Here is a 25,148-nt window from a genome sequence, read left to right on the forward strand (position 1 = left end):
CAATGGTGTTTTTAACTGAAATTTCAAAACGTCATAACTTTGCTGAAACTTGACCGGGGCAGCTAAATTTTTTGGAGAGATCATAACTAACACTCTTCTGTGGGAATTTTAGCATGAGAACCCCAAATCTACGGACCCTCTCAAAGACTTCCCTTGTTAGGAAATTATCTACCGTGCGCGTCCGAGTAGAGTGTGGGAGTAGAGTTGATCAGTTGCATCCGGTTTTGTCATTTTTACGGTGTTTCTCTATTCTAGATTTTCTTAGGATATATCGGTCATCCATCTGTTAAAAGTCGGAGAGGGCGTGTTTATTTTTAAATTCGAATTTTTTGAAGAATCTTTGAAGGGAAAAAAGCAAATCGGAGATTTGTGAGATGGAGAAAGAGTTGCATGAATGGTAGGTACATTTGTGTACAACATTTCTGAGATGTTACAAAACTACACATTTATGATAAGCAGATTATAATGCTGTTTGTAATCTTTTGCTAGAAATAGGATCGTGAAAATCTGCTGAAGCATTCTATCTAATAAGATAAATTGTACATTTGATCTAAAAGCTTAACTTTGGAGTAAGCTTTCTGGTGATGAAATGTTTGTAATAAGCTATTTAAATCGATAATTGTTTTTTGATACAGCTAAATTCTGAGCGGCAAGGCTCCACTGAGGTAGGCAAACATTCTGAAAAGATTCCAGAATGATCTGATAATTTTTGAAGACTCAAAAACATCAAAAGTATGAATTTTCTAGCAATTCGACAGTTCTCGAATGTAGTAAAAACATTTCAGGTAAAAATTGTAGGTATGCGAGTGGAGTTTTTTGTTATATCCAATCCAAAAGTTTCAAATGTTCTCCGTCCGAAACACCAGATGATTAGTATTATTTTGAAGGACAGTATTTAAAATAACGGTACTTTTCCGATTTCTGCCCCCAAAATGTTTTCGATATTTTCATTAATGAAACGTGAACTTTTTTGTAATTTCAGGCTTAAATAGTATTTTTGTTTTCTAAGCTTAAAAATTGAAATAGTATTGAAATAAACATTCACGTGAGAATTTAAATTGAAATATTGAATAAAAAACATTTTGGGGGGCAGAAATCGGAAAAGTACCAAAATAACTTTGGTGATTGGTTTTTGAGAGCTCAAAAATATAAAATTAATAACAATAATAATAAATATTCATTATGAATAAAATAACAGAGCAAGAATGATTCGACATCATAACAATAATGCGAAGTGGAGGAAAAACACCGGTAAGTGTAAAGTGCGAACAGAAAACGGTTTGTTATGGAACATTATAGTATGGGCGCAATTTAAGAGATAATTGAGACAAGAGGAAAATTTTGGGGGGTCATCACATGTGAAAGAAGGTTCGGGTCACTGTATGTTTTCTGTTTTTTCATTTGTTCTTTTTTATTCGAAATATTAAATTTTATCTGTTATATTCTGGACTATTATTTCTAAAATTAGAGTTTGTTTACCCCCACAATACACAAATTCTTGCGTCGTCGCCTTTGCATTTTGCGGTTTGGAGATAAGACACTTTATGAACAAACAATTGAAAATGATTTTTAATTTTTCTGGGTGGAAGGCAAATCTAAGCATTCTCGTATTGTCGTATTATAGACATTAAAGATGGAGTTGCACTGCTGGAACATGTCTGTGGAGCTGAATTCATTGAATTCGATGATGGAAAGTAATCGTCAAGCTCAGCGGTTTGTTGAGCGGTTAATGGGGTACGTTGTCGTCCGGAACTTCGCTTGTACGGTTCCTGAAATTTTTAATAATGGTTTTAGGTCAAAGAGTAATAGTTTTTAGAAAACATGATTACGTTCTGGACAAAATTCAGCACATGATCCTTTTCATGACCACTCATATTAAAAAACCATTCGAGGCGGGTTCTTATTTCCCGTACTTATTCAGATACGATCACAATTGAAAACCACTAAAACTCTTTAAATTGCAGAGTTTTTGCAAGACATTATTCCAAAGACTACATCCCTTTAACGTCGAGCTTCAGTATCAAATGTTCTATTTTTTCTAATTCTATGTACTCTAACTTTAATGTACCGTGCTGTTAACATGGCATAGATTTTTCCGTTGATTCGTTTACAAAAAATATCAGAAAATACTTGCACATTACAAAAAAGGGGAGCTAAACACATTTTAAAATTATCCGGTTATAACTGTGAACACATCAGTTTTCATTAATATTTCGTGTTTTTCAATAAAACAATCAAAAAGTTAGTACGTGTTCAAAAATATTCGGCGTAGCAGTCATTTGTATAGAGTAATCCATCAAGTCTCTTGAAAATCTTGTAAAAAAAAACAAACCTCTCCGTGAATTATAATCTCATGATCAGTTAGAGAGAATCTACCAACACTGGGACGCAATACATCAGCAGCTTCTGGTTCCTGATTCACTTGATATTTTCTTGATCGCTTTTTCAGTTGGTCTACTTTTGAATATCGTCTTTCAATGCTTCTGTAAAAATGTCATAAATCCCTGAATGTACAGTTTCAAAAAGAATCCTTACGGTTTCAAAGAAATAGGTTCAGCCTCATATTCATCAAGTCGAGTCAAAGATTTCGATCGTAAACGTGTATTCTGAAAGATTAGTCATTTTTGTTAATCCTCTCTAATTCCAATTCTTACTGCACATTCGGCTATTGACAGAGTTGCAGTTGCAGGTGTTGCAGCTACAGTTATGGTAGTTACAGTACTCTGCGGTGCCTCCGATCTAAGGCGTTGGCTGCGGTTCGACGTAACTGTTGGCTGCAAAAATAATTTCTCTGATAGTGCATGAGCAAAAAGTCATTATAGGGACTTTACACTTCATCGTTTATTGATGAGTTTCGTCATCGTTAAAATGTGTTTCCTGTTGTTTTATCATTTTTGTCAAACCATATTACCTATCACATTATATTTAAAATCAGAGAAAACCACGAATTGTGGGTTGGTGGAAATTCCAATTTCATTATTCGCATGGTTACGGTATCTACTTGTCCCTTTATGCTTTATTCTATTAGTATGACATGCAATTTGAGCTCAATATATTGCCACGCTAATTTTCAATTAAATATTTGGAATGTGAGAACACTTTTTATAATCCTTTTTATAGTAGAATCCGAAAAAAATTTTCCCATTAAATTATTACCTTTGTAGAATCCCCAAACGACACTAACTCTTCGTATAACTGATCAAATGTCCGATCAATTTCTTCTTCCCCCATGCGACGACTGGATGTGGATCGTGACTGAAAATCAATGATATTTCATATTGATTCGTTTTCTTTTCTAAATACCTCCTGATTATGACGAGGCGGTAGTCGACGATTTCTTGCCTGTTGGTACCTGCTCCTCGAAGACATTACTGCTGCAGAGTTCGGTTCAGTGATATGAACCTGAATATGAAAATGTGTGATAAAAGGGCAATATGAATTTTTGTACAAAACTCATGTAGTCTGGTAGGGATGCTCTACATTTTACGATAAAATTTTTTTGAGTGAAACGGAAAGGGCTCTCGGAAAATGTTAGATTTGTTGGAAATTAAAAAAAAAAAGTTATGCAGGATACCTGATTGAGATCAATAGTTGCAGCTGATTGCGTTCGACATACTGGAGGTCGGCAGTAGTTAGGATCAGTTGATTGGGTTGGATGAGATTGTTGATAGGTTAGAGATGGATGTGATATCTATATTAGTTAAAATAAAATATTAAATTTTTTTGAAAAGAAAACTGAATAAGTGAGTTAAAAAGGTATAATAGGAGCAACTAATGACCGGAGAAAGCATCCAGTTAGTTCAACTTTTCACATTCTGATTTTATTTTTGTTTGGAAATTAAAGTAGAAATTTCACAGATATAAATTTTAAGTAACACTTACAATTGATTTTGATGTTGTCGGATTTGCTCCATTATAAATGCCTCCATTCATGTGACACGTGCACTTTTGTTCTTCTTTAATTGGCTCCGAAATTGAAGTTTTGCTGCCTCCAAGTAACCTGGATGCTGATAAACTTCTTCTTCTATTGCTCTCTTCTTTTGCATCAACAGACTTTCTTCGTTTTTCCAGATATTTTGGAACTTTTTTGTGATTCTTCATCGATACCTCAGCGAATTCTGGTCTTCCAAATGGAACAATTCTTGTGTTATCTATACTTAACATCAATTGCTTCGTTTTCTCAGGAATCTCTACGGAATAATGATCTAACATCATTCGTTTCAATTCTTGCATCCAAGTTCTTTTCTGCTCCATTGAAGACGCCATGAAAACATATTGGGCACGTGGATTGTCAAATGATAAGACTTGGAAACTTAGTGGTTCTTCTGGGCAAATCCATTCATTCAACATTAAATTCGAACACTGAAATTATATATTTTATAAATTAGTCAAGACGTTTAAGACGATTACCATAATATAGTCCTTGCAAACATAGTTCGCCCCACGTTGCTTTACAATTAACAACATTTCCTCAAACAGGAACAATAGGCGTGTTGTCTTGGAACCTGCTTGACGGAAAGTTGCTTCCAACAGTAGATCGCCATATGCAGACAAATTGCTGATTTGAATCTGAATAAAGAAAATGGAATACTAAGCGAGCGGGCAATATTTCAATACAATTGTGATATTTAAAAGAAGTTCATTTTTTAAATAAATTCCCATGGAACACAAACCTCATCAGCTTTCCACTTTTGTAGAGTAGACTGTAACTGTCCAACCCTTTCAATGTGCTCTGCTTTCTTTTTTTCATCATTAATTCGTGCTGCTTGTGACGTCATCACTTCATGCGCTCTTTTCACTTGAATCAATTCTTCTGGGTGTGTTGTAGATGGCATATTCTTCAAAATATTCTCCAAAAATAAATGATATTTAAGAATTCGTTGAACTGGTTTCAGCAGGTACGCTGACAATTGCAGAGAATGATTTAAAGCCAGTTGCCGTTCCTGTAAAGCTCTTGCCACAAGAGGTTGCTGCTGTAAATGATAGAGGGTAGACATCATTCGATGGTAATTTGTGCAGTATTCAATGTAATCTTCAAATTTTCCAGAGCTTTCCACGAAGCATCTGCTCATCTGAAAATAAATGCAATGTTCAATCAAGGTTAGGTTAACCTAACATACTTTCACACAATCCAAATCTGCAGCATCCAATTGATTGTACAGCTGTTTGTTAAACGCGAAAATCCTTTCAATGCAACCAAAAAGGGACGATATTGCATCAAGTGTGACTTTGAGTTTTTCTCGATCTTCAACCAAAAAGTCCATGTACCCTTTGATAACTGCATTTAGATCTTCCACATACGTCCGTTCAGTGTCCAAAAGTTCAATTGCAATCCGATCCAGATGTGTGAGGGATCCTTTTGTGAGAAGAGCTGACCTTCGGGCAGACGATTGGGAAGATAAGGAAAATGTGTTTGATATAGCGCTGTCACGGTTACCAGCAGAATTGTTGTTAGATTCATCTCCACCGTCAGAGCTTCTAAGTGAAGATCTAGCACTACTGTATCCAGTAGAAGAGGAGACAAATGACAAACGAGCCGTCTCCTGAAATGTTATTGTTTGGTAGAGTTGGAAAGTTTTTTCTAAATTTTCGTAAACAGTCAATACAAATTTTATGTAATTTCCACCAAATACCAATTTTTTGGAAAAAATTAAGCGGAAATAAAACAAAACACACCTCTTCCGTGGATCGATCGGTTGTTACCGAAGACATGGCTTCGAGTGGATACGATTGCGTTCGACTTGAAACTGAGTAGCCGGTGCTGCAAAATTGTTTGTTTGGGGGATGAACTCGAAGGATTCAGTGTGATGAGAAAAGTGCAACTAGCTCTCGGACCTACGAGTGAAAAGAAAAATAGTCGTTGTGGCGTCATAATAAATCACTAAATTACGGGGTTCAATTGGAAAGTGATGTGAGTTGGAGAGGAAATATTTTTGCAAGAAAGAAAGCTTTTCTGCATATTGTTGTGAGAGAATGATAGAAACGGAAGTTGGCGTCAATTTAGTTAGGAAATATGTTTTCCGTTGTTTTTTTTGTTTCCCGGAAAAAGCAAAAACAAAACGAAGAAAATTGTATTCTCTCGTAACGACTTTAGCGGGAACACATCTCACTCTCTCATTGAGGCCAAACCAAGCCTAATAATTAGGTTTTTCTCAGGATTGTTCAGTTTCTTTACATTCTTGAACAATCTCTAAACGAACATTTGTCTTTTTTTAATTCTTCAAGAAGGAAAAAAAGAATAACTCTCTAAATTAGACTTCACATATGTTGCCTAATCTATGTTTCTCAGAATACCCACACCCATATTAAATTGAATTGCAAATGAGGTAGAACGAGAATTTGTTTGCGGTGGCGGTATGATGTAGCTAATTATTACAAAGAATTCGGAGAAAAAAGGAGACGCGGCGTTCAACTTAATGAGGGAAATGAAAACGAGATAAAAATCTGAACAAGGACAATTTGTGCTATAGGAAATCTAACTAGTATCAGTTAGGGGAAAAAACGGAAGAAACTCGATATTCATGACCTTCTAAAACAAAAAGAGCAGCAACAAAGTGTCTTGAAATTTGAGAAGATCGGCAGGAGAAAAGTGTCACAGAAAATTTAAAAAAAAAACCGATGTTTAGAAACAAAAAGTAGAAGAAAAAACTAAAAATATATAAAGGCAGAAGAATAGGCAAGACATTGTTGGTTTTTGTCCGTGGGAAAATACGTCTATGAAATGAAATGCATCCTAGCAACAGAAAGAATAAGTTTCCGTCATTCATGCCTTAGTAGAATCTAACTTATGCTTCCTGGCTGATTTTGAAAATATCTAATAATTTAAATAAAAATCATGTCATAATACAATTTAGTCAAAAGGTATCTGTTAAGGCTCGCCGACTTCGAATCAAGACTTGAGTTTGAACTGTTATTTTTATGTACGCATAAAGTTAGAGTTTCACAATTTCATTAAAAATGGCTTGTAAAACTATTTTTTGGTTTTAAATGAGTTCATCGAAATAGAGAGTCAAGCTCGAAAAAGCTATCAAAGGGCGACGATGCGGAAAAGCCTAGAACAAACATGAACTGTGTCTACTTATTTCGGTTTGCACTTTCACCCGGAGAGAACAATTTATATTTTCACTCAATACATCTATATCTACAACTAGAACATAACGGCGCCACATTATGTCGCCACCGTCAAAAAGCGGATTGCGGGACATATATGGAGAAGTTGAAGCCAAACCAAAACTGACGATGCATGAGGAGTAGGAGGGAGGAAATTGAGAGATGTGTGTATTGAAAGAACAAAAAAGTCGGCAATTTTCGGCTTTCTAGACATCAAAACATTGGCCTTCACTACGACACAAGAAGAAGTGATGAATAATAGTTTGGCCGGGATCGAAAAAAACGGGACTTCAAAACCAAAAGAAAGGTCGAATCAAAATGAAATGAACGGAACACTTTGAATGGCATTTCTAATGTGATCTATTGGAATCGGATACGTGATGCAAGGTTGGCAGGCAAATGGGGGAAATCTGTGGGTGCTTGGGTAACGATTTGTAAATCACCGAGAAAAAAGTTGAAGAGCAAAAGGCCGGTAGGGATGGAAATAGGTAAAGACAAAGAAAAAACTGTGAACACGAAGAGCCGATCAGTTGGATTTGTGTTTTAGTAGATCAAACTTGAGTGCCTAACCTAGAACAACAGTGTTGAGCATGTTAAGGGATTTGCAAAGTTTGTGATGAGGTTTTAATATAAAAATCGGAATAAACAATTCAAAATTAAATTATCATATTTTATCAGAAACCGTGATAAAAATTGTCTGATATATACCTCACAGACAAAAAACTAACGGAAATTGATCTTTTCATTTTATAAGTAACCGAACTATGCTTCCTCAAATTAATTCTAACCGGAAAAGTTACTCTTTCCGCGCGGATGGTAGACATTTTTTCAAAAGAGACTGTGGCAACAGATGTAAATCATAGAAAGAAGAAACATGCTCATTTCTAATGTTTGCCCACAAAGAAAGAATGTTTCGAAATGTGTGTGAGGGTGAGCTCAACCTTTCTCTTCTTTTCCGAAATTATGCGATTATCATGTTTATTCAAAAGAGGCCCAATTGAATAAATGAGGCAAAATGAAATAAAAAGAAACGAGGAAAAGGTCAAGGAATTTGAATTCATTAAATTCTAAACTCGAAATATAGCGCCGGAGTTCTTACAAACTTCAATGACCATTTGGAATAAAAGTAGGGAAGGTATAGTGAAGCTGATGTCAATCTAAGAAGTGAATAACTGACAAAACGGATATCTGGGTAGGTAGTCAAAAATTTTGAAAAAAAAGTAGCTTTGTAGTGGACGATACAAATAATTGTATCAATATTGCATAAAAAACAAACTATTAGAAGTTATTAGTAGCCACCAATTATACTATCAACACTACATAAAACAACAATTGGTACAATGAAAGTCACAAGCAGTTAGCCAAAAGGTGTGTATATGTGTCCTCTTCAGAAAAAGAAGAAGACGCTTCTCTCAGTGTCTTGTATTATCAAAAAAAGAACAATGAGTGAGAATGAATAGGATGATGGACGAGTAAAAGAAAAGAGAAAGTTGCCAATATTATTACGGTTTTCCCTTTTCTGCAAGTGGCAAAGCAAGGCAATAGATTTATGTTTCCGGACTGACCCAGACTAAAGAATTGTTGAAAATCACAGTGCAGGAAAAATGAAGATTTAAAGTGTGTCCACCTTCACAAATTGGATGCAATTATAGTTGTAAGAGTTAAAAGATTTAGGCCATCAAACTTCAAATTGGATAGACCTTCAAATGGCAAATTGCAAAAAGAACATCATATTCAACTGGTATGTATGATGCACAAGCCACTAAGCGGCTTGAAAATCACAAAATGGGTCAGCTGAGGGAACCTAGACCGGTTGACGGGAAAGGGATTACATGTACATCGAAGTTTGAGCAACAGCATTTGGGTCAAGAAGAAGAGAATTTTAGCAAACAAATGAAAAGGGGTGCTGGGAATATGAACAGAAAGGGCAAATGAGATGGGTTGTATAACAGGTTTTATTAGGTTCCAGTAAAATATGAACATAGAGACAATTATGGGCCTTTATATGGGAATGATAAGCAACTAGAATAGAGATTTGGTCTATGGGAATTGAATTCGTTTTCCAATAAAAAAAATCAAGTTTGAACGTACTGTCAAAATACTCCGAGAAAAATTTTCTACAAAAACTTCCGGAAAACTAAAGTTATAGAATTGAAAGATTATGTGAGAAATGGTATTCATGATTATGAGTGCTTTAAGTTCCAATTTAATACACAAACGATAGAAAATAAAGAGATCCAAGTGACCATTGTAACCTTGAAATAGTAAAACGGAAAGGTGAAACACGGGAAAACACCATAGGTGCGAAATTATAAGCCCCTTCTCTTCATCTCTCCGTTTTTATCCTGTTCGACCTGATTACGCAAAACCTATTGAAGAATTGTAAAAACGGGTAAATGTGCACCTACAAGTGAAACGAATTGACGAAAACGAACACATGTGTGTATGGATAACATGAAGATACATGGTCACTCAAGAGAACACATTGCGCGAGGACGGCGCACTTTTTTCAACAGTTTCGTCACCGATCTCAAGTATTCCAAACAGACGGGGGAACGGACAAGAAGAGGAAGGAAACAGATACTAGGATCGAGAATGTAAAAACAAACAATTTGTTTGAGGTGGTAAAAATAAAAGATTTTGACAGAAATTAGGTGTTGCTATCGTGTGAAAAAACCTTGAAATGGGTGGGTGTTGAGTTGAGATGAAAATGAGAGGGGGATGGGCTGCTAATAAGATAAATTTTACATTCACCCGCAAGATGAATTGAAAGGATTGAAGAGGATGGGTCAGATGAAAAAGGTCATCAGAGTATGATTTGAAAGAAAACATTAGGTACTACTAGGTTTTAATTGAAAAATGTTCTCAATTTTTGAGTTCTTTAGAAAAATGTATAGGGTAAATGCAAAACATTGAAAAAAACGGTAACAAAATATCAAAAAATTTCGATGGACTTGCATTTCAAAAAACATTTAGAACAGTAGCATTTTTGAATTGTGCCCAAAACGAGCTCATTGCAATTTCAAAAAACTTTTAGTGCAATTCCGAAGTTTCAAGTAATAATTGTTCAAATACCAAATTGAAATTTCAAACTATTACATTATCCAAAGTTATTCGGGGTTTAACTATTAAAATCAGAAGTAAATTTTTGTTATGTAGTTTCGGCTGACTCTTTTTTTAAAATTGTTTTTGATAAGAATTAAATCTTTAAAAAATTACAACTAGAACAAAGTTGTACCAAAAAATTCATGATAGGCAGGCAAATAAAGAAGTCTACGCCAGCCTCATGACAGTCATTTTTGGTATTCACTAAAAATGCTCACGTCATTAGGCACGAATTTAGGTGTAGGTTTCCTATAATGTTCTATCAGAGATTTATGGCTTAAAACTACCACTAATAGCCAAAAATATTTCAACACCAAAGATTCAAAAGCTTCAAGAAAGTAAAACTGTAAGAAAGAGAAGAAAAAAGCAAAAGACACAATTCTAACGTTTTTTTTCGTTCAATTCTTGATACACTGCGCGTGTTCTCTTTTCTACTAAATGCATACATCGCTTTCTGTCGATTCAAATCAGTCAGACGCTGCGTGGCTTTCAATCTAAGTCTCTCTAATTACAAGTCCAATTACGTATGCATCGTCCACTTTTTTCACCTGTTTTGACTACTTCTTATACACTTACTTGAAAGTTATTAAGAGGGAAAATAGGAAATGGAAAAGAGTTAGGAGTTCGGAGCAATATGGAACGAAAAATGAGAGGAACAAAAGGATTACCTCTTTTCTTTGTAGCAAACCGCACAGCATTGCGTTCGAGCCATCAGCACCGGAGGAGTGATGATCATTGGCAAACTGCAATATATTTTTGAAAATTTTGAACAAATTGCTCCATTCTGACTCACGGTTCAATTAATTTTTTGCTGCTTTTCCGTCTTAGTAACGTTCCTTTCTTCTCCTCAATAGCAGCTGCGCTTTGTTGTTGTAGTATGTACTTTGATTCATTTTGATCTAATATTCGATAATTTCTCTGTCGTACTCCACTCATCTGACTCCTACGCCGCCTCATTACAGGAGTCGCGTTGATTGAATTGGCATTGAATGTTGAACCATTTCTAGGAATGATTAGAAATTCGTAATTTAATTTTGTGATTTTGAGGAAGTTTTATTAACATGGTAGAACTTAAGGCGAACGTGCCCTGCCTTTTGCCTGCCTGTCTAACTCCAGTGTGTTTAGAATTGCAAAATTACGAAATGAAGGGAAAAAATTACCTGTATTTTGGCAGAAAACAGGCAGATATACATTTTCATGCCTGCGTGAAATATTGAGGTAGCGCAAAAGTGTTTTTTGGATGAGAGATAATTCGGAAATGGATAGAGAGACCAACAAGGATGTATAAGATTGTTTTTTTTTGTCAATTTTTGGAGCAATTGAAAATTTTCGAAAATTTAGTTTTCCAATTTTACGGCGTTTTGAAAAAAGTCGACTTCTCACAATTTAACGAAATTCGGAATTTGTTTGTAAGTAAACTGTTTCCTTTCCGAATTTTTGTTTTTGAAGGGGAAACCGAAAATCTTGGCTTTTAGATTTTGCAATTTTCCGTTTAACATCTTCTGTTTTTTTTTTCAAAATTCAAAATATAAAAAAAATACACAGTCGAAAAAATACATCAAATCAAAAAAAAATCAATTTAAAACAAAAATTAATTTCTGGGTTTTATATTCAAAATTTAAATTTTCAAAAAAATTGTTCTCACCTATTATTGAGTTCGGTAATGGTTATCGTTGAGTCTTCACTTAACGCCAAACTAACATCAACAGGAGATTGTGATCGTTGTATCCGTTCTGATATCATACTTTGAGTCATTCGAGGATCTACTTCATGCTCACGGTCACGTTGCCGATAACCTGAAACAATAAATTTGTAATTTGTTTTGAAATCAAAAGTAACTAAACAGAAAAAAAAACCAGAAATTGTTAGAATCATTTGGAACACATTTGGGTGAATAACGGGTAGAATAGAAGCAAAACGGTTATGATGATTTGTTGTCGGAAGTGGGCATGTAAACTAATCGGATTACCACGAAGGTTTATACGCAATTGCCGTGTTCCTAACTTATTGTTTCACGCTTTGTTTTATGAAAGATTCAGGAAGAAACACTCAGGAAGATCTCAACCAGGGACAGTCATTTTTGGAAACTTAACAAAAATACCTATTGTGGCATTTTCTATCACTACTTTTTAGAAAGAAAATGCCGGGTCATTAAGAAATATTTGGGGAAGGCTTATTTCGAGAAACTATTCTAATCTTGAAACCAAAATTAATTAGATTTTTTGATTATCCATATAAGTTTCGATAGTTCGTAATTGATTATATGAAAACGTTGGAGCAACCTGCCGAAATTGGTCTTTTTGTAGAATTGCTTTTATTCTTAATAAAACATTGGATTTGCAAACATATCACAACATTTGCGAAGCTGTGACCAGTTTTCAGAAAATTTTAAGTAGACTTATGGTCAAACACATCGGCAGCACTTGGCACCTAACACAAGCTACAATATGAAGCTTCAAAGCACTTGAACACAAAAAGTAAGCTAACAAAAGTAAAACAACTCATGTCTTATGTTTATTTGTGTTTGAACAAGTCTTAAGGTTTTTAGTTTTGCCGAGAGGTAGGTGGTGTTAAAGTGAAGAGTGTCGTCGCACTCCGGGAGCAGCAACAGAACAAAATGGTCATTTAGATTACGGATCAGTTGTTCACTTTCTTTAGTTTTTCACACTCTTTTTCTCTATGTTAGAGTAGAACGGAGACATAGACCCGACTAATGGGACGATGATTTTTGCAAGAGAGAATTTTGAGGAAAGGAGAAGATAACAGAAACGTGAGAGCCGATGGTCAAGGGTATCTGAATGTACCTTTGAAGATTTCCGATAAATTGTCTGATATGATTTCAATTTTAGAAAAAATGACTTAATTGATTTGAAAAGAACATTACACAAAATGAAAAAGTTATACATTTTTTAAACAACTTATGTTTTTTAAAATCAGAAAAAAATTATTTCACTCTTATTGTTCAACTATGACAACTTATATCTTTTTTTTTTGAACTTTTAAGTACTTTGTCAGTTGTTGTTTTTCACAATTTTTCAGAAAATTTTCAAAGTTAAAATTATCTGTTTCTTTTTTAAATTCCACTTGTTCTCATTTCAATTGGCTCATTTCATGTGTTGAACTCCGCTCAAAAATCTTAAAGTTTTCAACTCACTCGTAATTATTACACTCTTTCGCCGGTTGTTGCAAGGAAACTTCTCCAACCCAAAAATTCGGAAAACGATGAGGTTAAAGAAGAAAAGACCTTTGAGTGGTGATAATAAATCAGATAAAGAACATGACATCCATTTGTCAACATTTTCCCATCGTACTCGCTCACTCTTATTACACAAATTAACGGAAAAGAATCAAATGTGGAGAAGATATGATATGACAAACAAAAAAAGCGAACGATTATCATTGTGAGAAATTGGTAGAAAATTGAGAGTCACTAGTTGAAAAACTGCAATTCTAGACATTTCTCTGCAGTAGTTTTTTTTAAATCCATTGTTGACAAACCGAATTTAAAAATACAAACACGAAGCTACAAATAGAAGTTAGGAACAAGTTCCTCTCCCTAACCAAAAAGTGTCTAAAATAAAGCAGAAGAAGTGCAGCTATACGAACAAGATGCATGATGATATGTCATAATAAGATGGATTTGATAGTTTGTAAAATTGAAGAAGCACATGATTTTTTGAAATTACACACATGCTCCTGAAGTATTAGTCATAAAGAGGGAGCCGATTAAACGTTTCGAGAATTCTCGGCACTCATCTGGATTTTTTTGGATTTACAGCAAGAAATTATTTGAAAAACCTACCATCGAATCTGATCCATGCTTGTGTCCAATATTTCAATATTACAGAAAATAATCTATTAGACATCACAAGGCACAGAATATAAGAAATAAGGACACAAATAATATAATAATAAGAGATCGAAGACGTCGGAAATGCTGTTCTTCCCATGAGCACACCAACCTCAACCTCTTTTCGATTGACAGGTAATACTAGAGGTTTGCATGACTAACACACGGCCAGAAATGGATACTCAAAGTGGTCCAGCAAATAGAGGTGAAAGTGAACACAGAGATTATTAGAAATAAGACCTCCTCTATTCACATCATTATGGAGAAAGTAAATGGTGATTAATGGACGTGTAACAAAAAGAAGAAATGCAGCTAAAAAAAAGAAGGAAGTGATAAGAGGGATGAAACGGTTTGAAGGGAAAAAATTCTGCGTAGGTTAAGTTTGAGTTTCCTTATAACTTGAAATTAAGCTTGAAAATTCTGAAATAAAAATTTTTAGTTTTGAAAACACGTTTTTTTCAAAGGTCTCATAGCTCCCGGGTTATATTTAATTTTTTCTACTAATTTCGTCCCGAGCATCCAAAATTTATTGAGCACTGCAAAACACGATTCTACTTTTTTCACTAGATGTCACCAGAAAATTCCAAAGTACATGTGTAAGTATATCTGAACAACCGTAGAGGTACTATAGAAATTTTTTGGGACCTTCAAAATTTTTGGACAAATCATAAACTGCCTAATCCTGCATACTGGAAAATGTGTTTAAAAAGTAATTTCAACTTGTCAAAAATTAGTAAAACTACGTTTCATATGTTAGTCATAGAAGATTATTTAAAATAACTTCAAAATTATATAATACATTGCAGAACTCGAGTGGTGAAAGTGAAAGCAAGTTTCATTGCAAAAAAATGGTTCTAAAAAATGAACGCAGCTGGTGCAAAGTGAAAACCGAAAATTTCAAGTTACGACCATAGTTTACATTATTTGAGTTTGAATACCTACCGGGAAGACAATATTCAATTTTAAAATCAAAATTTCAACCCTAAATCCAACATCCAATCCCGTTTCTCAACAATATCAAAAAGTTTCAAAAAAAAAGTGTCTAAGAGGGCAATTTGCCGATTGACCAACATTGCTTATTTTCTTTTCATTGTTGCGATTATATGTGTATACAAAACAATCTCGAATGACCGCACTGACCACACAAGAAGAAAATAAAGTCGGGTGTCTTATTACCTATTAGATTTAATGCCAACTTCTGCAGCAGCAGCTAAAAATTTGAAGTGTATAAAATACATTTTCAATTCTTAACAAAAAACTCACAATCTGCATGACTGGTTTGAATGGGGCGAAAAAATCAAATCGGTGTCAATAAAATGGTAGTGATTTGGCGTTTTGATTGAATAAAATATAAAAGGAACTGAATAGTGAATAAATGGTTCAGACTATAGTAACCATTTGACTGGAAAGTGAGTCTTACCTCTTAACCTACAAGAAAGAAAGAGACCACTAATTACAACTGGACATGTGTTCGGCGTAAATGCAAGAAAAGGACAAAAGGTCGTCATAGAAGATGGCAGAATACTCGAGAGGTTGAAACAAGTGTACACACACAAAAGTACGGAAAAATCAATTCTAGAAGTTGAATTGAAAATTGGAAAATAGTAAACGAGAAACGGGCAGCAAAGTAGAAAATTACTGTCACAAAAAAGTCAACCAGGTTTTGGTTTCCTTATTTTAAGGAATAAAACATTTTCGAAAAAGGTCAGTGTATGGGTAACTGGGCGTGAAGTCAAGAAAGGTCATTAAGGTTCAGACATTATAATTTTAATGAGTAGGAGACAAAAAATAACAGTTTCACAAATGGTACTATTAAAAATTCATAATTTTAAATTTTTGTTTCACCCAAAAATGGCAATTTGGTTGAGAAGTTTACGCAACTGTCGCGAACTTTTGGCAAATGTTGAGCCAGAAAAGCTTCACTCAATTCTTGTTTTTTTAAATATAGTTTCAAAAGAGCTTCACCTAGATTTTATCAGTTTTAATAAATACCTAATCACTGGCAAGTTACTATTTTCGAAAGCTTAACGCCAAGTTCCGAATTTTCTTCATTCCGGCTTGATAATGAAATGGTCATTTATTATTATTTTTAGCTTCAAAAGTCCAATTGAAAAAAAGGTTTTTATATTTGCAAGGAATACTAGCTTCAAAAAAATTTCTCAATACAAATTCTGAGATGAAAAATATATAAATATAAGGGAACACTATATATAATTGAATGTGTTTTGTTCAGTCAGGTGAGAAGATAAAAAGATAAAGAGGAACGTAAAGTACAATATCCTGACAGTTCATTCGCTCCCTTCCATTCCACTCCGGTTAATGAGATTATCAGTAGTCTCGGGAAAGTAAAAAGATTCCGAAAGAAAAGAAAATATGAAGGACATTCATCGTTTCTTCTTGCTTTTATAGATTTGCCCATAATCATCGTTTCTATTTCACATAACAAATCGCAATAAAAATAAAGGTTGTCATCGGTCAAAACGAAGAAATTGAGAAGAAATCGTCAAAACAACCGGATGGAAACTGAGGATTTGGAACAGTTATCAGTTGAAAAGAGAAAATGACAAAAGTATTGAACGAGAAAGAGACAAGTGCAAAGAAAATGAACGGAGTGGAGCAGCTCAGAGGTTTTTTCCGGGATTGCTCAAGTATATTTTCCAAGAGTTGATCTTAAGTGATTCGGGCGATTTTCAAGTTCGGATTATAAGAAATTGAACCGTACTCCTTGAATTGATATCTATAATTTATTTGTTTTGATTTAAATGTGGTTTTGTTTTCTCGAAACACACTTTTTTGGAAAAGACAGCGCAAAATTTAGAACTGTAAAGGCTACATACAGTAAAATGGATGTTTTAAGGTTCAAAATAATAATTTAAACAGAAAAGTATAGATCAATGAGCTGAAGAATAAATCAAAATCCAGAAGGAGCGGTTATATCATTTTCAACCGGCATCGTGTGAGAGTCCGTGTGGCTTTCCGATACTTTCTCTGCGTCTATTGATTTTCAGTTGATCTCTTGCCGCCTAATTCTCGGATATCACACGCACATCTTACGCAACTGTCGCGTAGAAATACACAATCATCACGCCAGACTCGCAAGGGGCGAGATCATGGTGCCAATACGAAAAACCGAGTAGTAGATGAGGAGGCAATCAGAGAATTAAGAACAACAACAACAATATATTGCTCTAAATCTTAAAATAAAATACTGGAATCTTGGTGTTATATTTATTCTTCACGATTGATGAGAAGAAATATTTCGAAATCAGTTTTATAATAATTCTCAGTGGCAAGGATATATAGATATTTTGGTGATATATTGAGCAATCAACAATATAATTTCAAAAATATTTGTGCTTAAATGTCGTGCAAAGCAATAATAAGTTCACTGTTTATATGGTCAATACGACTTCACTTTTTTATTTTCTAAGAGATTTGATGGTTTGGTCATTTGTCTAGCTCAAATTCAATGTTGATTCTAGCACTTCAAAAAGTATCAAAAAATAATCAAAATATTTCTTCTGAAATTTTGTGCAAAATAACAAAGTTCAGTTATTAACAACTTGGATGTCTTTGGTGTTATCAAACATTTGGTGATGTACAAATTGAAATTTTTGGCTTGAAAAAGATTCAAGGAGCAACAGAATTGAAGTGGCAGGTTTGAATTCGAAATCAAATATAATCAACAATTATTTTTTGAAAATGTGAATATCGTTTATCTCCAAACAATTCTCGAGTGCCGGCTTTTCACCGGAGCCGCCGCCATTGCCACCCAGCAGATAACAAATATTCAAATATTTTGTATTAGAAGAGAGATTATTGAATAACATTAGTCGCAGATGTTCTCCTCCACACTTTTCCGCGCACACACATTGTGGTGTAATTGTGGCTTCTAATATTTGACACTTTGAGCATTGAATGAAGGGAGGGAAAGGACGAACAAAAAAGCATTGAGAAAATGCGGCATGATTCCATTCAAGAAAATGGGCCGAGAAATATCTTGACTAAAAGACATTGATGGGTATTCTAGGATTCTGAGAGAAGAAGGAAAATGGAGGGGGGGGGAAAGATGCCATCGAAAACTGACAAATGACATTTTCTGGATGGGAGGTTGTAGTCGTTGTCCAAGTACTTTGCTACACTCAATTTGTTTAGATTACGAACTCATTTACACTTGTTTTTCGTCTATACAATGAAGAAAATGTAACTTTGGGTCAATTTTTTATGGAATTTACAATTTATAAACTATAGCTACTGACTATGATCTGGCAGAATTATTTTGTGGTGCACTTTTTGTCTTCAAAATTTGGTGATGGAAAACCTTGTATTTTGAATTTCAACTAATTACACGATGATGTAACCTATGCTTCAGAAAATTCTTGAAACCAAACAAAAACAATGCAATGCAAAATGTTCATATTCTACGCAATCGGCTGATTACATAAGAATTTTCCTAATCGAAACAATAATAAAACCGTTGCCGCGTCAACATTTAAATAGGCGCGTGAATCTGCGGAAGGGCATCAAAAGAGTTTCGGAGTGTGATGATGGACATAATAAAAATCATAATAATAATAACCATACGCATGGCATCCATGAAAATGCGCATGGGTGGCGTTTGAGGTCAACTTTTGTTGAATTATTATGATGATGTGAACTATTTGGATTTATTATATAAATTCGGAAATTTTGGAATTTCGAGTTAAATGTATATGTAGGTTTAAATGATGACTTGACTAAATTGAAATAAATAATTGTTTAGATTTTGTATGTTTTCAGAAAAAATGGAATGAAAAAATTTATAAAATGGGAAAAAAAAACTTAAATGAGTGTAACAATAAAATTTGGGATATAGTGTTTTGTTAAATTAAGACTATTAACATGAATGTTGGAGGACTGTAGAATTTAGAGAAACTAAATTTTCCAAGCTCCCAAAATGCCTTGCTAAACAAAATCGCTAGGTTGTGAATAAAATATTGACATTTAGGAAGGAAGAGAAAACTAAACAAAGGATGAGGTTATGTTTCCTAAAATTGGATTTAGTATTAGGTCATGCGGATTTTGCAACAAGCGAGAAGGATATGATTATGAGAAATGAAATTGAATTGTAACAACACGAACACGTACAAAATGATAATTTGTAAACTTTTCCTCCACCTTCTCTCTATATATCTCATTTCCTCAAGTTCTCATCAACTACTAAATCTTATGAACACTTGAGGTTCCTTCCAACATATCAAACAAGCTTCTCAATAAAATCAAACAGTTTTTTTTTCTAAACAATCTCACGTTCCAATTTCTCTTTAGTAAATAATAATTGAGAGAGGGCAAAAAATAAAATAAAAACTGCGATGGTTCGATCAAAAAGAGGTGAAAATCAGAAAAGCAAATGATTCGATGTGTGTCATCTCAACTAAAGAAAAAAAGGAAACTGTAGTAAACATCGACACGTTACACGAGAGCCAGGTTAAGAGGATGTAAAACAAACAAAACAATATGTGCCTTGATGATCGGACTTGGAAATTGAAAGTTTCTTTTTTTGTATGTATTTCTAAAGTTTTAATCGGGAGATGCGAAAATTGGTCTTGTAATACCGATGTTTGGTGAGGACTTTAAATGAGTGGGTCTCAAAGTTCGGAAGATCTTGGAAAATGGGAAAAGAGTTGGTAAAAGTTTTGCAGGTGATTTTTGCATTTCGTTTGAAAAACTTCAAAACATGCTCATGAAAATATTCAAATGGTTTACTCAGTACGATATGTTCTTCCTAAATTTACCTAGATAAAATCTGAAACATAAAAATGTTATGAAAAATAAAATAAAATTTATAATTTTTCATGACCCGTTGAATATCGACTCCCCTACGAATCAAAACATGGAACAGACAGAAGCTCAGCTACGTCACATTTGAGGTCAAATTTACAAGGATTGGGTATTTATTCTTCAATGTATGTAAGTTTGAAATAGCTGGTAGGCACGAAGGCAGTAATTTTTATTCCTATATGGATTTTTTTCGAAATTTTATTCAAAATGTCGAGTTTAGGGGAATGTTTTTTTTAAGTTTTTTGAGAGTAGAAATTATTAATATCTGATAAACTTTAGCCATTTTAAAAAAATTTAGCTTGCTTTTCTAATTGAATACTACATATTGAAAACAAAAGAGAGTTTGACAAATATGAAAAAAATCGAATCACAATAAAAAACTATTTTACGTTAAAAAAAAATCACACCTTGTAATTGAACAGTCGGCTCATCGTCATTTGCACATTCAGAGAACTGTTGCTTATCTTCGTAGTAGCTGAATCTCCTGCGGAACCAGGAAAATCCAATCGACATTGCACCTTCAGAGAGAGTAAGATTTAAATCGGTAAAAGAAACGAAAGAAAATTGAAAGATTGAACGGTAAAGGAAGTTGGCAGTTTCAAAATAAATCTTTTGATTTCTTGCTTTAATCCTATTAACTGGACTTGAAACCGAAGAAATGGATACCTAGGGTAAAAACTTGAAACAAAGTTCCACAAGCAAGGTTTTTCATCAAATTATAGCATTAATGTTCCACTTTTTTGCGTCTTGTTTTCTGGTCAAATTCTATTCGGTTTCTATTCAAAGCCGATGAAACATGGGAAATTCAGAAAATTGTGGGAATATGATCGCATCGGAAATACAAGTAATTATAGGGGGATTGACCGAAGAAACGTCGCTCTAGCGTTCAGAAACCTTCTGAACCACGCGAAGGAACAAATAAATTGGCACAATAAGAAGATGTTGAAGTCAGTGAATACCAAACGGAAGATTGAAAGTGGTGGTGGTGGTAATGTAGGAATGTAAGAAAGAAGAGTCAACTTGATACTTGTGCGCAGGGTTCGTCACACTACTTGGTCCCGTATTTACACTCCTAATACGGCCCGTGCGGAGTTTTAATACCAAACGAGAGAGGTAAACTGTGTTGCCAAAGAGCAATCGGAGGAAGATGCTCCCTTTTGAATTACCGCAATTCCTTTATTAATATGATTGCTAATAGTAAGATAATTTTCAAAGACCGTCGTTATTGCTAGACCAATGCATTTAAAATTTTTGGTTGCTCATCTGAAATTAGTAGTTTATCAATTCCAAAAATTCAATTTCTTGGCTTTTCATGAATTAACTGGAATCATCGAACAAGAATAATAATAACAAAAAAACCTCCGTTCAAAATAGGTAAGTAGCTATTTTTTTAAAGGTATTATAGGCATAATAGTAATAGAAGAAAAACGGTAGAAACCTTATTTAAAAAATTGAAAATAATTGTATCAAAAGTTATAAAACTAGTTTTTTAACAACTGTATTCTTAGAAAAAAAGCTATCCACCTCTAAACGGTCTCCACAGAATAAAGAAGAACAAGCTCATCTTCACCAAATGTTTATTGCCTTGTTTCGGTTTCGGTTCAGTTTATAAGTGGTTGGAGGATTATCGGAAAGATTCACTAGTTCTATATTCTGAATAAGAAATGTGCAAATAGATGAACAACTCTTACGGACAGAGTTCATGAATGAGGGCAATGCTGGAAAGTGTCAATAATGCTTATCAGCTTATTTTACGTTTTTTGGGCTGATGTTAAACCCTTTTTTTAGAAGTACCATTTTTGAATAGATGAACGCAATAAAAAATAATTTTGTGGGGAATACCAATGATATATTTTTTTAGAAAAGTAGTAAAATTATGTAGCATGTTCACCATTTAAAATAATTTAGTTTCGGGATTGCCAACTTTTTGCAAAGTTGAAACAAAAAGAGCTCACGATTTAAAAAAATTAGGTTTTTATTTCGCCAAAAATCACTAGCCTCGAAGCCATTTAGGCAATATGAAATCAAAAACCAAAAAGTCTTTCAAATAGCAGTTCCCTATTATTTTATGTGACTTGTCAATTGGAAAATTGTGAGAAAAGAAAAAACAAAGCTATAAATCTGGAACAGATCCAAGATCCAATGTAATCTCAAAACACAGAAAGGTGTCGAAAGAGTCAGAGAGAACGGCAAGTGGATATGCTCTCAAATGGAGTGCTCATTTGCAAACGGGGGAGGAGAGGAACCTGTTTATTTATCTGACGCATCACAATAAGACTCTTTTTCTTATTTCGATTTTTTGATTTATTACTTCAATAAGAAAAACGCACAAAAAAAGAGGCCATTGGCATATAAATGTGAGAAAAAGAAGAATTGGATGAAAAGAGTTGTGAGTGTGCGTGTGTGGCAATTAGTCCAAGTGACACTCAGCCTTTGAACATCGTTCATCGTGTATCACTGATAAATGACAACTGCCTCAGGTATTTTGGAAATCTTTTTTATCTCCGGCGGCTCTTTTGACCTACTCTGAACTTTTGCTCTGTGCTTTGGAATAGAGACTAAGAACAGGGAACTTTCAACAGAAATTGGACACTTTGAAAGCCTTGTAGACATGGAGCATATTATCTTTCGGGGTTTTTTTTTTGAAAAAGTTTAAAGTTGGTTAAGCGACAAAAATACGTTTCTTCCAAGTTTTGAAAACCGAAAAACCGAGCCTTTCCATTTTTGGACTCAGAAGTCAGAGGCTGAGGAAGGCAAAGAAAATTAATTGATTTATGAAAATAAAAGAGCACTCTTGTCTTTTCCTGCCGACAACCGCACCGGAAAACTGCACACCAGATGGGTAAAAATGATGAATTAGATTAGATCAACGGAAATGGACAATGAGATTTGCGGTACCAGAGACACAAAAACATTCGAGGTGAAAGGCTACGTGTCACTGGAATAATATTCAATGCATCAAGGGAATATGCCCTTTGTCAATTGAAACTTTTTTTGAGGGCGAACTTGGGAATGTGGCAAGCAACTTTTTGGCAATATGGAATCAGAGGATAGTTAGGTTCACTGTAATTTCAAGCTTCTTTCAGAGTTTAATATCTCATAGCTAAAAGCAAATGCAGGCAGCAGTTTGCAAAGTTGACTAAAAAAGGCAATTTACTTTTGTCTTACAGCTTGGTATAAAATTAAAAGTTAAAAAGATTCCGTTGTGAAATTGAACACATCACATCCGACAAAATTCCAAGTAAATATAGAAAAAAAAACAGGACATTCTAAAAAGGTTTGCAATTTATAATTGTAAGTGCTTCGAGGTAAAAACGGATAATTAAAAATTTTATAGTTTTCAGAACTAGTCGCGCACTTGCTCAAATATCGAGTGGAGGATATAGTTTTTTAATTTTTTTCAGAAATGTTAAAAACTTTAAGTTCGGCATTCTCAAATTTATTTTGAATTATTTGTATTACTTCTTGAGCAGTTTTCATTCATTTTGAATATTTTCTCAATCGTGAAGCCCAAAGAAAATCCTGTAGTGATTTCAGAAAATCTAACTAAGTCACACTCCCAGTTTCTAGATATGCTTCAATTTCATCATAGATTAAAAAGATAAGTGAATGAAATGTAACTCCTAGACGTTCAATAATATGATAACCTTTTAAACTCTCGACCTATTTCACCCAGCTGCCCCGTATAAAAATACGTCTATCTTCTCCGGATACCATGTTTGCCAATGCATTGTGCACAACAAAACCATCTGTCGATCATGTGAAAAAGGGGAGGAAATGCAGTGAAATAGGGCATTTCTGTTCAGAAAAGAAAAGGCACACGAACACACAAAAAGAGAAACCCTACAATTCACCGCATAACATGTAATTTTTGTTTTCTTTCATTGTTTTTTGAACTAACCTACTAAATAAATGAACCGTCGTCTTCTTGTTTCGTCATTCATCATTCATTCTTACAGGACAATAGTAGTAATAAGTCATTGAGCGGCGCGGTGTTGCAAACTTCAAAATGAATATATATCTAAGTATCTTCTTTTTTCAAAATGTCAGGTCAGGTCTCAGACACCCTGGAACTGGACGGGACGGAGGGACACGGGATAAGATGTGTGTGTGTCCCACTATTTGATGATAAGAAGATATGTGATAAGAATCTACGTGGAGCAACTCTGGGATATGAGTGGAAGTGTGTTGAATAGTGAAAACGAAAGAACGCCTGTTCTCACGCATCACGTAGAAGACACAGACACATATTGAAATCGCTTGTGTGCTTGTGCACTATTGAAATGAGCACGAGGAGGGACCACTGGTCTTCTAATGCTAACAATTGTAAAATGAGTAGATAAAAAGATACGGATGCTACGACGATTTTGCAATGTCGGTAGAAACATAAAAACGAAGTGAAATTTAATTTTAAAAGAAAAATTATATTTAAAGTAGGATTATTGGTGTGTGAGAAAATAGTGACTTAAAAATGTTGTACACATCAGGGCTGTTCGGGATCCGGATTTTTCGGCGAACCCTAATTTTTTTTCGGCAAACGGCGTATGCCGTTCGCAGTTTGCCGCATATCCCTGGTACACATCTAAAGACTCACTATAAAGCTACAAAACGTCTAAAAACTAAAAGAAAAAAAAATTTCAACTAATTGAGAAGTTCTGAACACTAACTACTTGTTGAGCCTCGAGGCATTACCCTAATTAAAAAATTGCAACTGTAAAAAACTGTATCAGAATTTTTTAAATTTATTTAAGTCAATTTTTTAAAGTCACAATTATGCAAAATGATCTTGTCATACGTTCTAAAGTAGTTATGCCCAACGCCAATTTGACAGTTTAAATTCGGGATTCTAGAGAAAAGAAAAATAGAATGTGTTTGGAAAACGTCAAAAACAAGTATTAAACAACAATAGTTTCCTGAACCCTCATTACCGGAAAAAAAACATCGTGTGAATCATAAAACTAGTCAGTGATGTTTTCTAACGATTTTCTAACCGTTACAGACTATCGTGAACTGTATTTTATCAAAGAAAAATTATGAGGTAATTTTAAGTTCAACTTTTTCAGAGCAAAATTAAAAATACCTACGGTAGAGCATTATATCTGAATTTAATTTTTAATAAATTGGCAAAAAATTGTTTCTATTTTGAAAGTTCCTGTTATTAATATTAAAAATGTAAACTGAACGATAGTGAACCCAAATTGAGAATGTGAGCGGATCCACGTGAGCGAAAAGAATAAAGGAATCAGTCAAAGAGACTGGGTCA

General features: G+C 34.2%; 2 protein-coding genes and 6 non-coding genes across 15 annotated transcripts; 5 read left to right on the forward strand and 3 right to left on the reverse strand.

The window, feature by feature from the left end:
• Positions 1-1,162: 1,162 nt before the first annotated feature.
• uig-1 lies at positions 1,163-23,984 on the reverse strand (the record flags this gene model as incomplete). Of its 8 annotated transcripts, none has more annotated exons than NM_001380798.1 (16): positions 1,163-1,769; positions 2,333-2,483; positions 2,536-2,606; positions 2,655-2,774; positions 3,157-3,255; positions 3,304-3,402; positions 3,575-3,691; positions 3,883-4,362; positions 4,411-4,569; positions 4,674-5,072; positions 5,121-5,543; positions 5,677-5,761; positions 10,884-10,958; positions 11,009-11,218; positions 11,861-12,011; positions 23,787-23,984. In NM_001380798.1, the coding sequence occupies 15 exons, from the start codon at positions 11,956-11,958 to the stop codon at positions 1,596-1,598; spliced, it is 2,760 nt and encodes a 919-aa protein (NP_001366647.1). The 8 variants fall into 8 exon arrangements, with proteins under 8 accessions (NP_001366647.1, NP_001256493.1, NP_001367249.1 ...); NM_001380797.1 differs by having other exon boundaries at positions 1,596-1,769; positions 23,787-23,832; NM_001269560.3 differs by lacking the exon at positions 23,787-23,984 and adding an exon at positions 20,293-20,398 and having other exon boundaries at positions 1,596-1,769.
• Positions 1,638-2,247, forward strand: F32F2.2. Its single transcript, NR_069879.1, has 2 exons — positions 1,638-1,734; positions 1,965-2,247.
• Positions 2,948-3,279, forward strand: F32F2.3. The gene is made up of 2 exons (NR_069880.1): positions 2,948-3,089; positions 3,165-3,279.
• F32F2.4 (HutD family protein) lies at positions 4,265-4,366 on the forward strand (the record flags this gene model as incomplete). The annotated part of the gene is made up of 1 exon (NM_001380799.1): positions 4,265-4,366. The coding sequence occupies one exon, from the start codon at positions 4,265-4,267 to the stop codon at positions 4,364-4,366; it is 102 nt and encodes a 33-aa protein (NP_001368346.1).
• Positions 17,034-17,182, reverse strand: C26E1.7. The gene has a single exon (NR_069881.1). It is a non-coding gene; the product is annotated as an Unclassified non-coding RNA C26E1.7 (non-coding RNA).
• Positions 18,573-18,722, forward strand: C26E1.6. The gene has a single exon (NR_069882.1). It is a non-coding gene; the product is annotated as an Unclassified non-coding RNA C26E1.6 (non-coding RNA).
• On the reverse strand, positions 22,237-22,360 carry C26E1.5. The gene has a single exon (NR_069883.1). It is a non-coding gene; the product is annotated as an Unclassified non-coding RNA C26E1.5 (non-coding RNA).
• Positions 23,553-23,690, forward strand: C26E1.4. Its single transcript, NR_069884.1, has one exon. It is a non-coding gene; the product is annotated as an Unclassified non-coding RNA C26E1.4 (non-coding RNA).
• Positions 23,985-25,148: the final 1,164 nt, after the last annotated feature.

The sequence above is a fragment of the Caenorhabditis elegans genome, chromosome V (genome assembly GCF_000002985.6).
Source record: "Caenorhabditis elegans chromosome V".
NCBI lineage: Eukaryota > Metazoa > Nematoda > Chromadorea > Rhabditida > Rhabditidae > Caenorhabditis > Caenorhabditis elegans.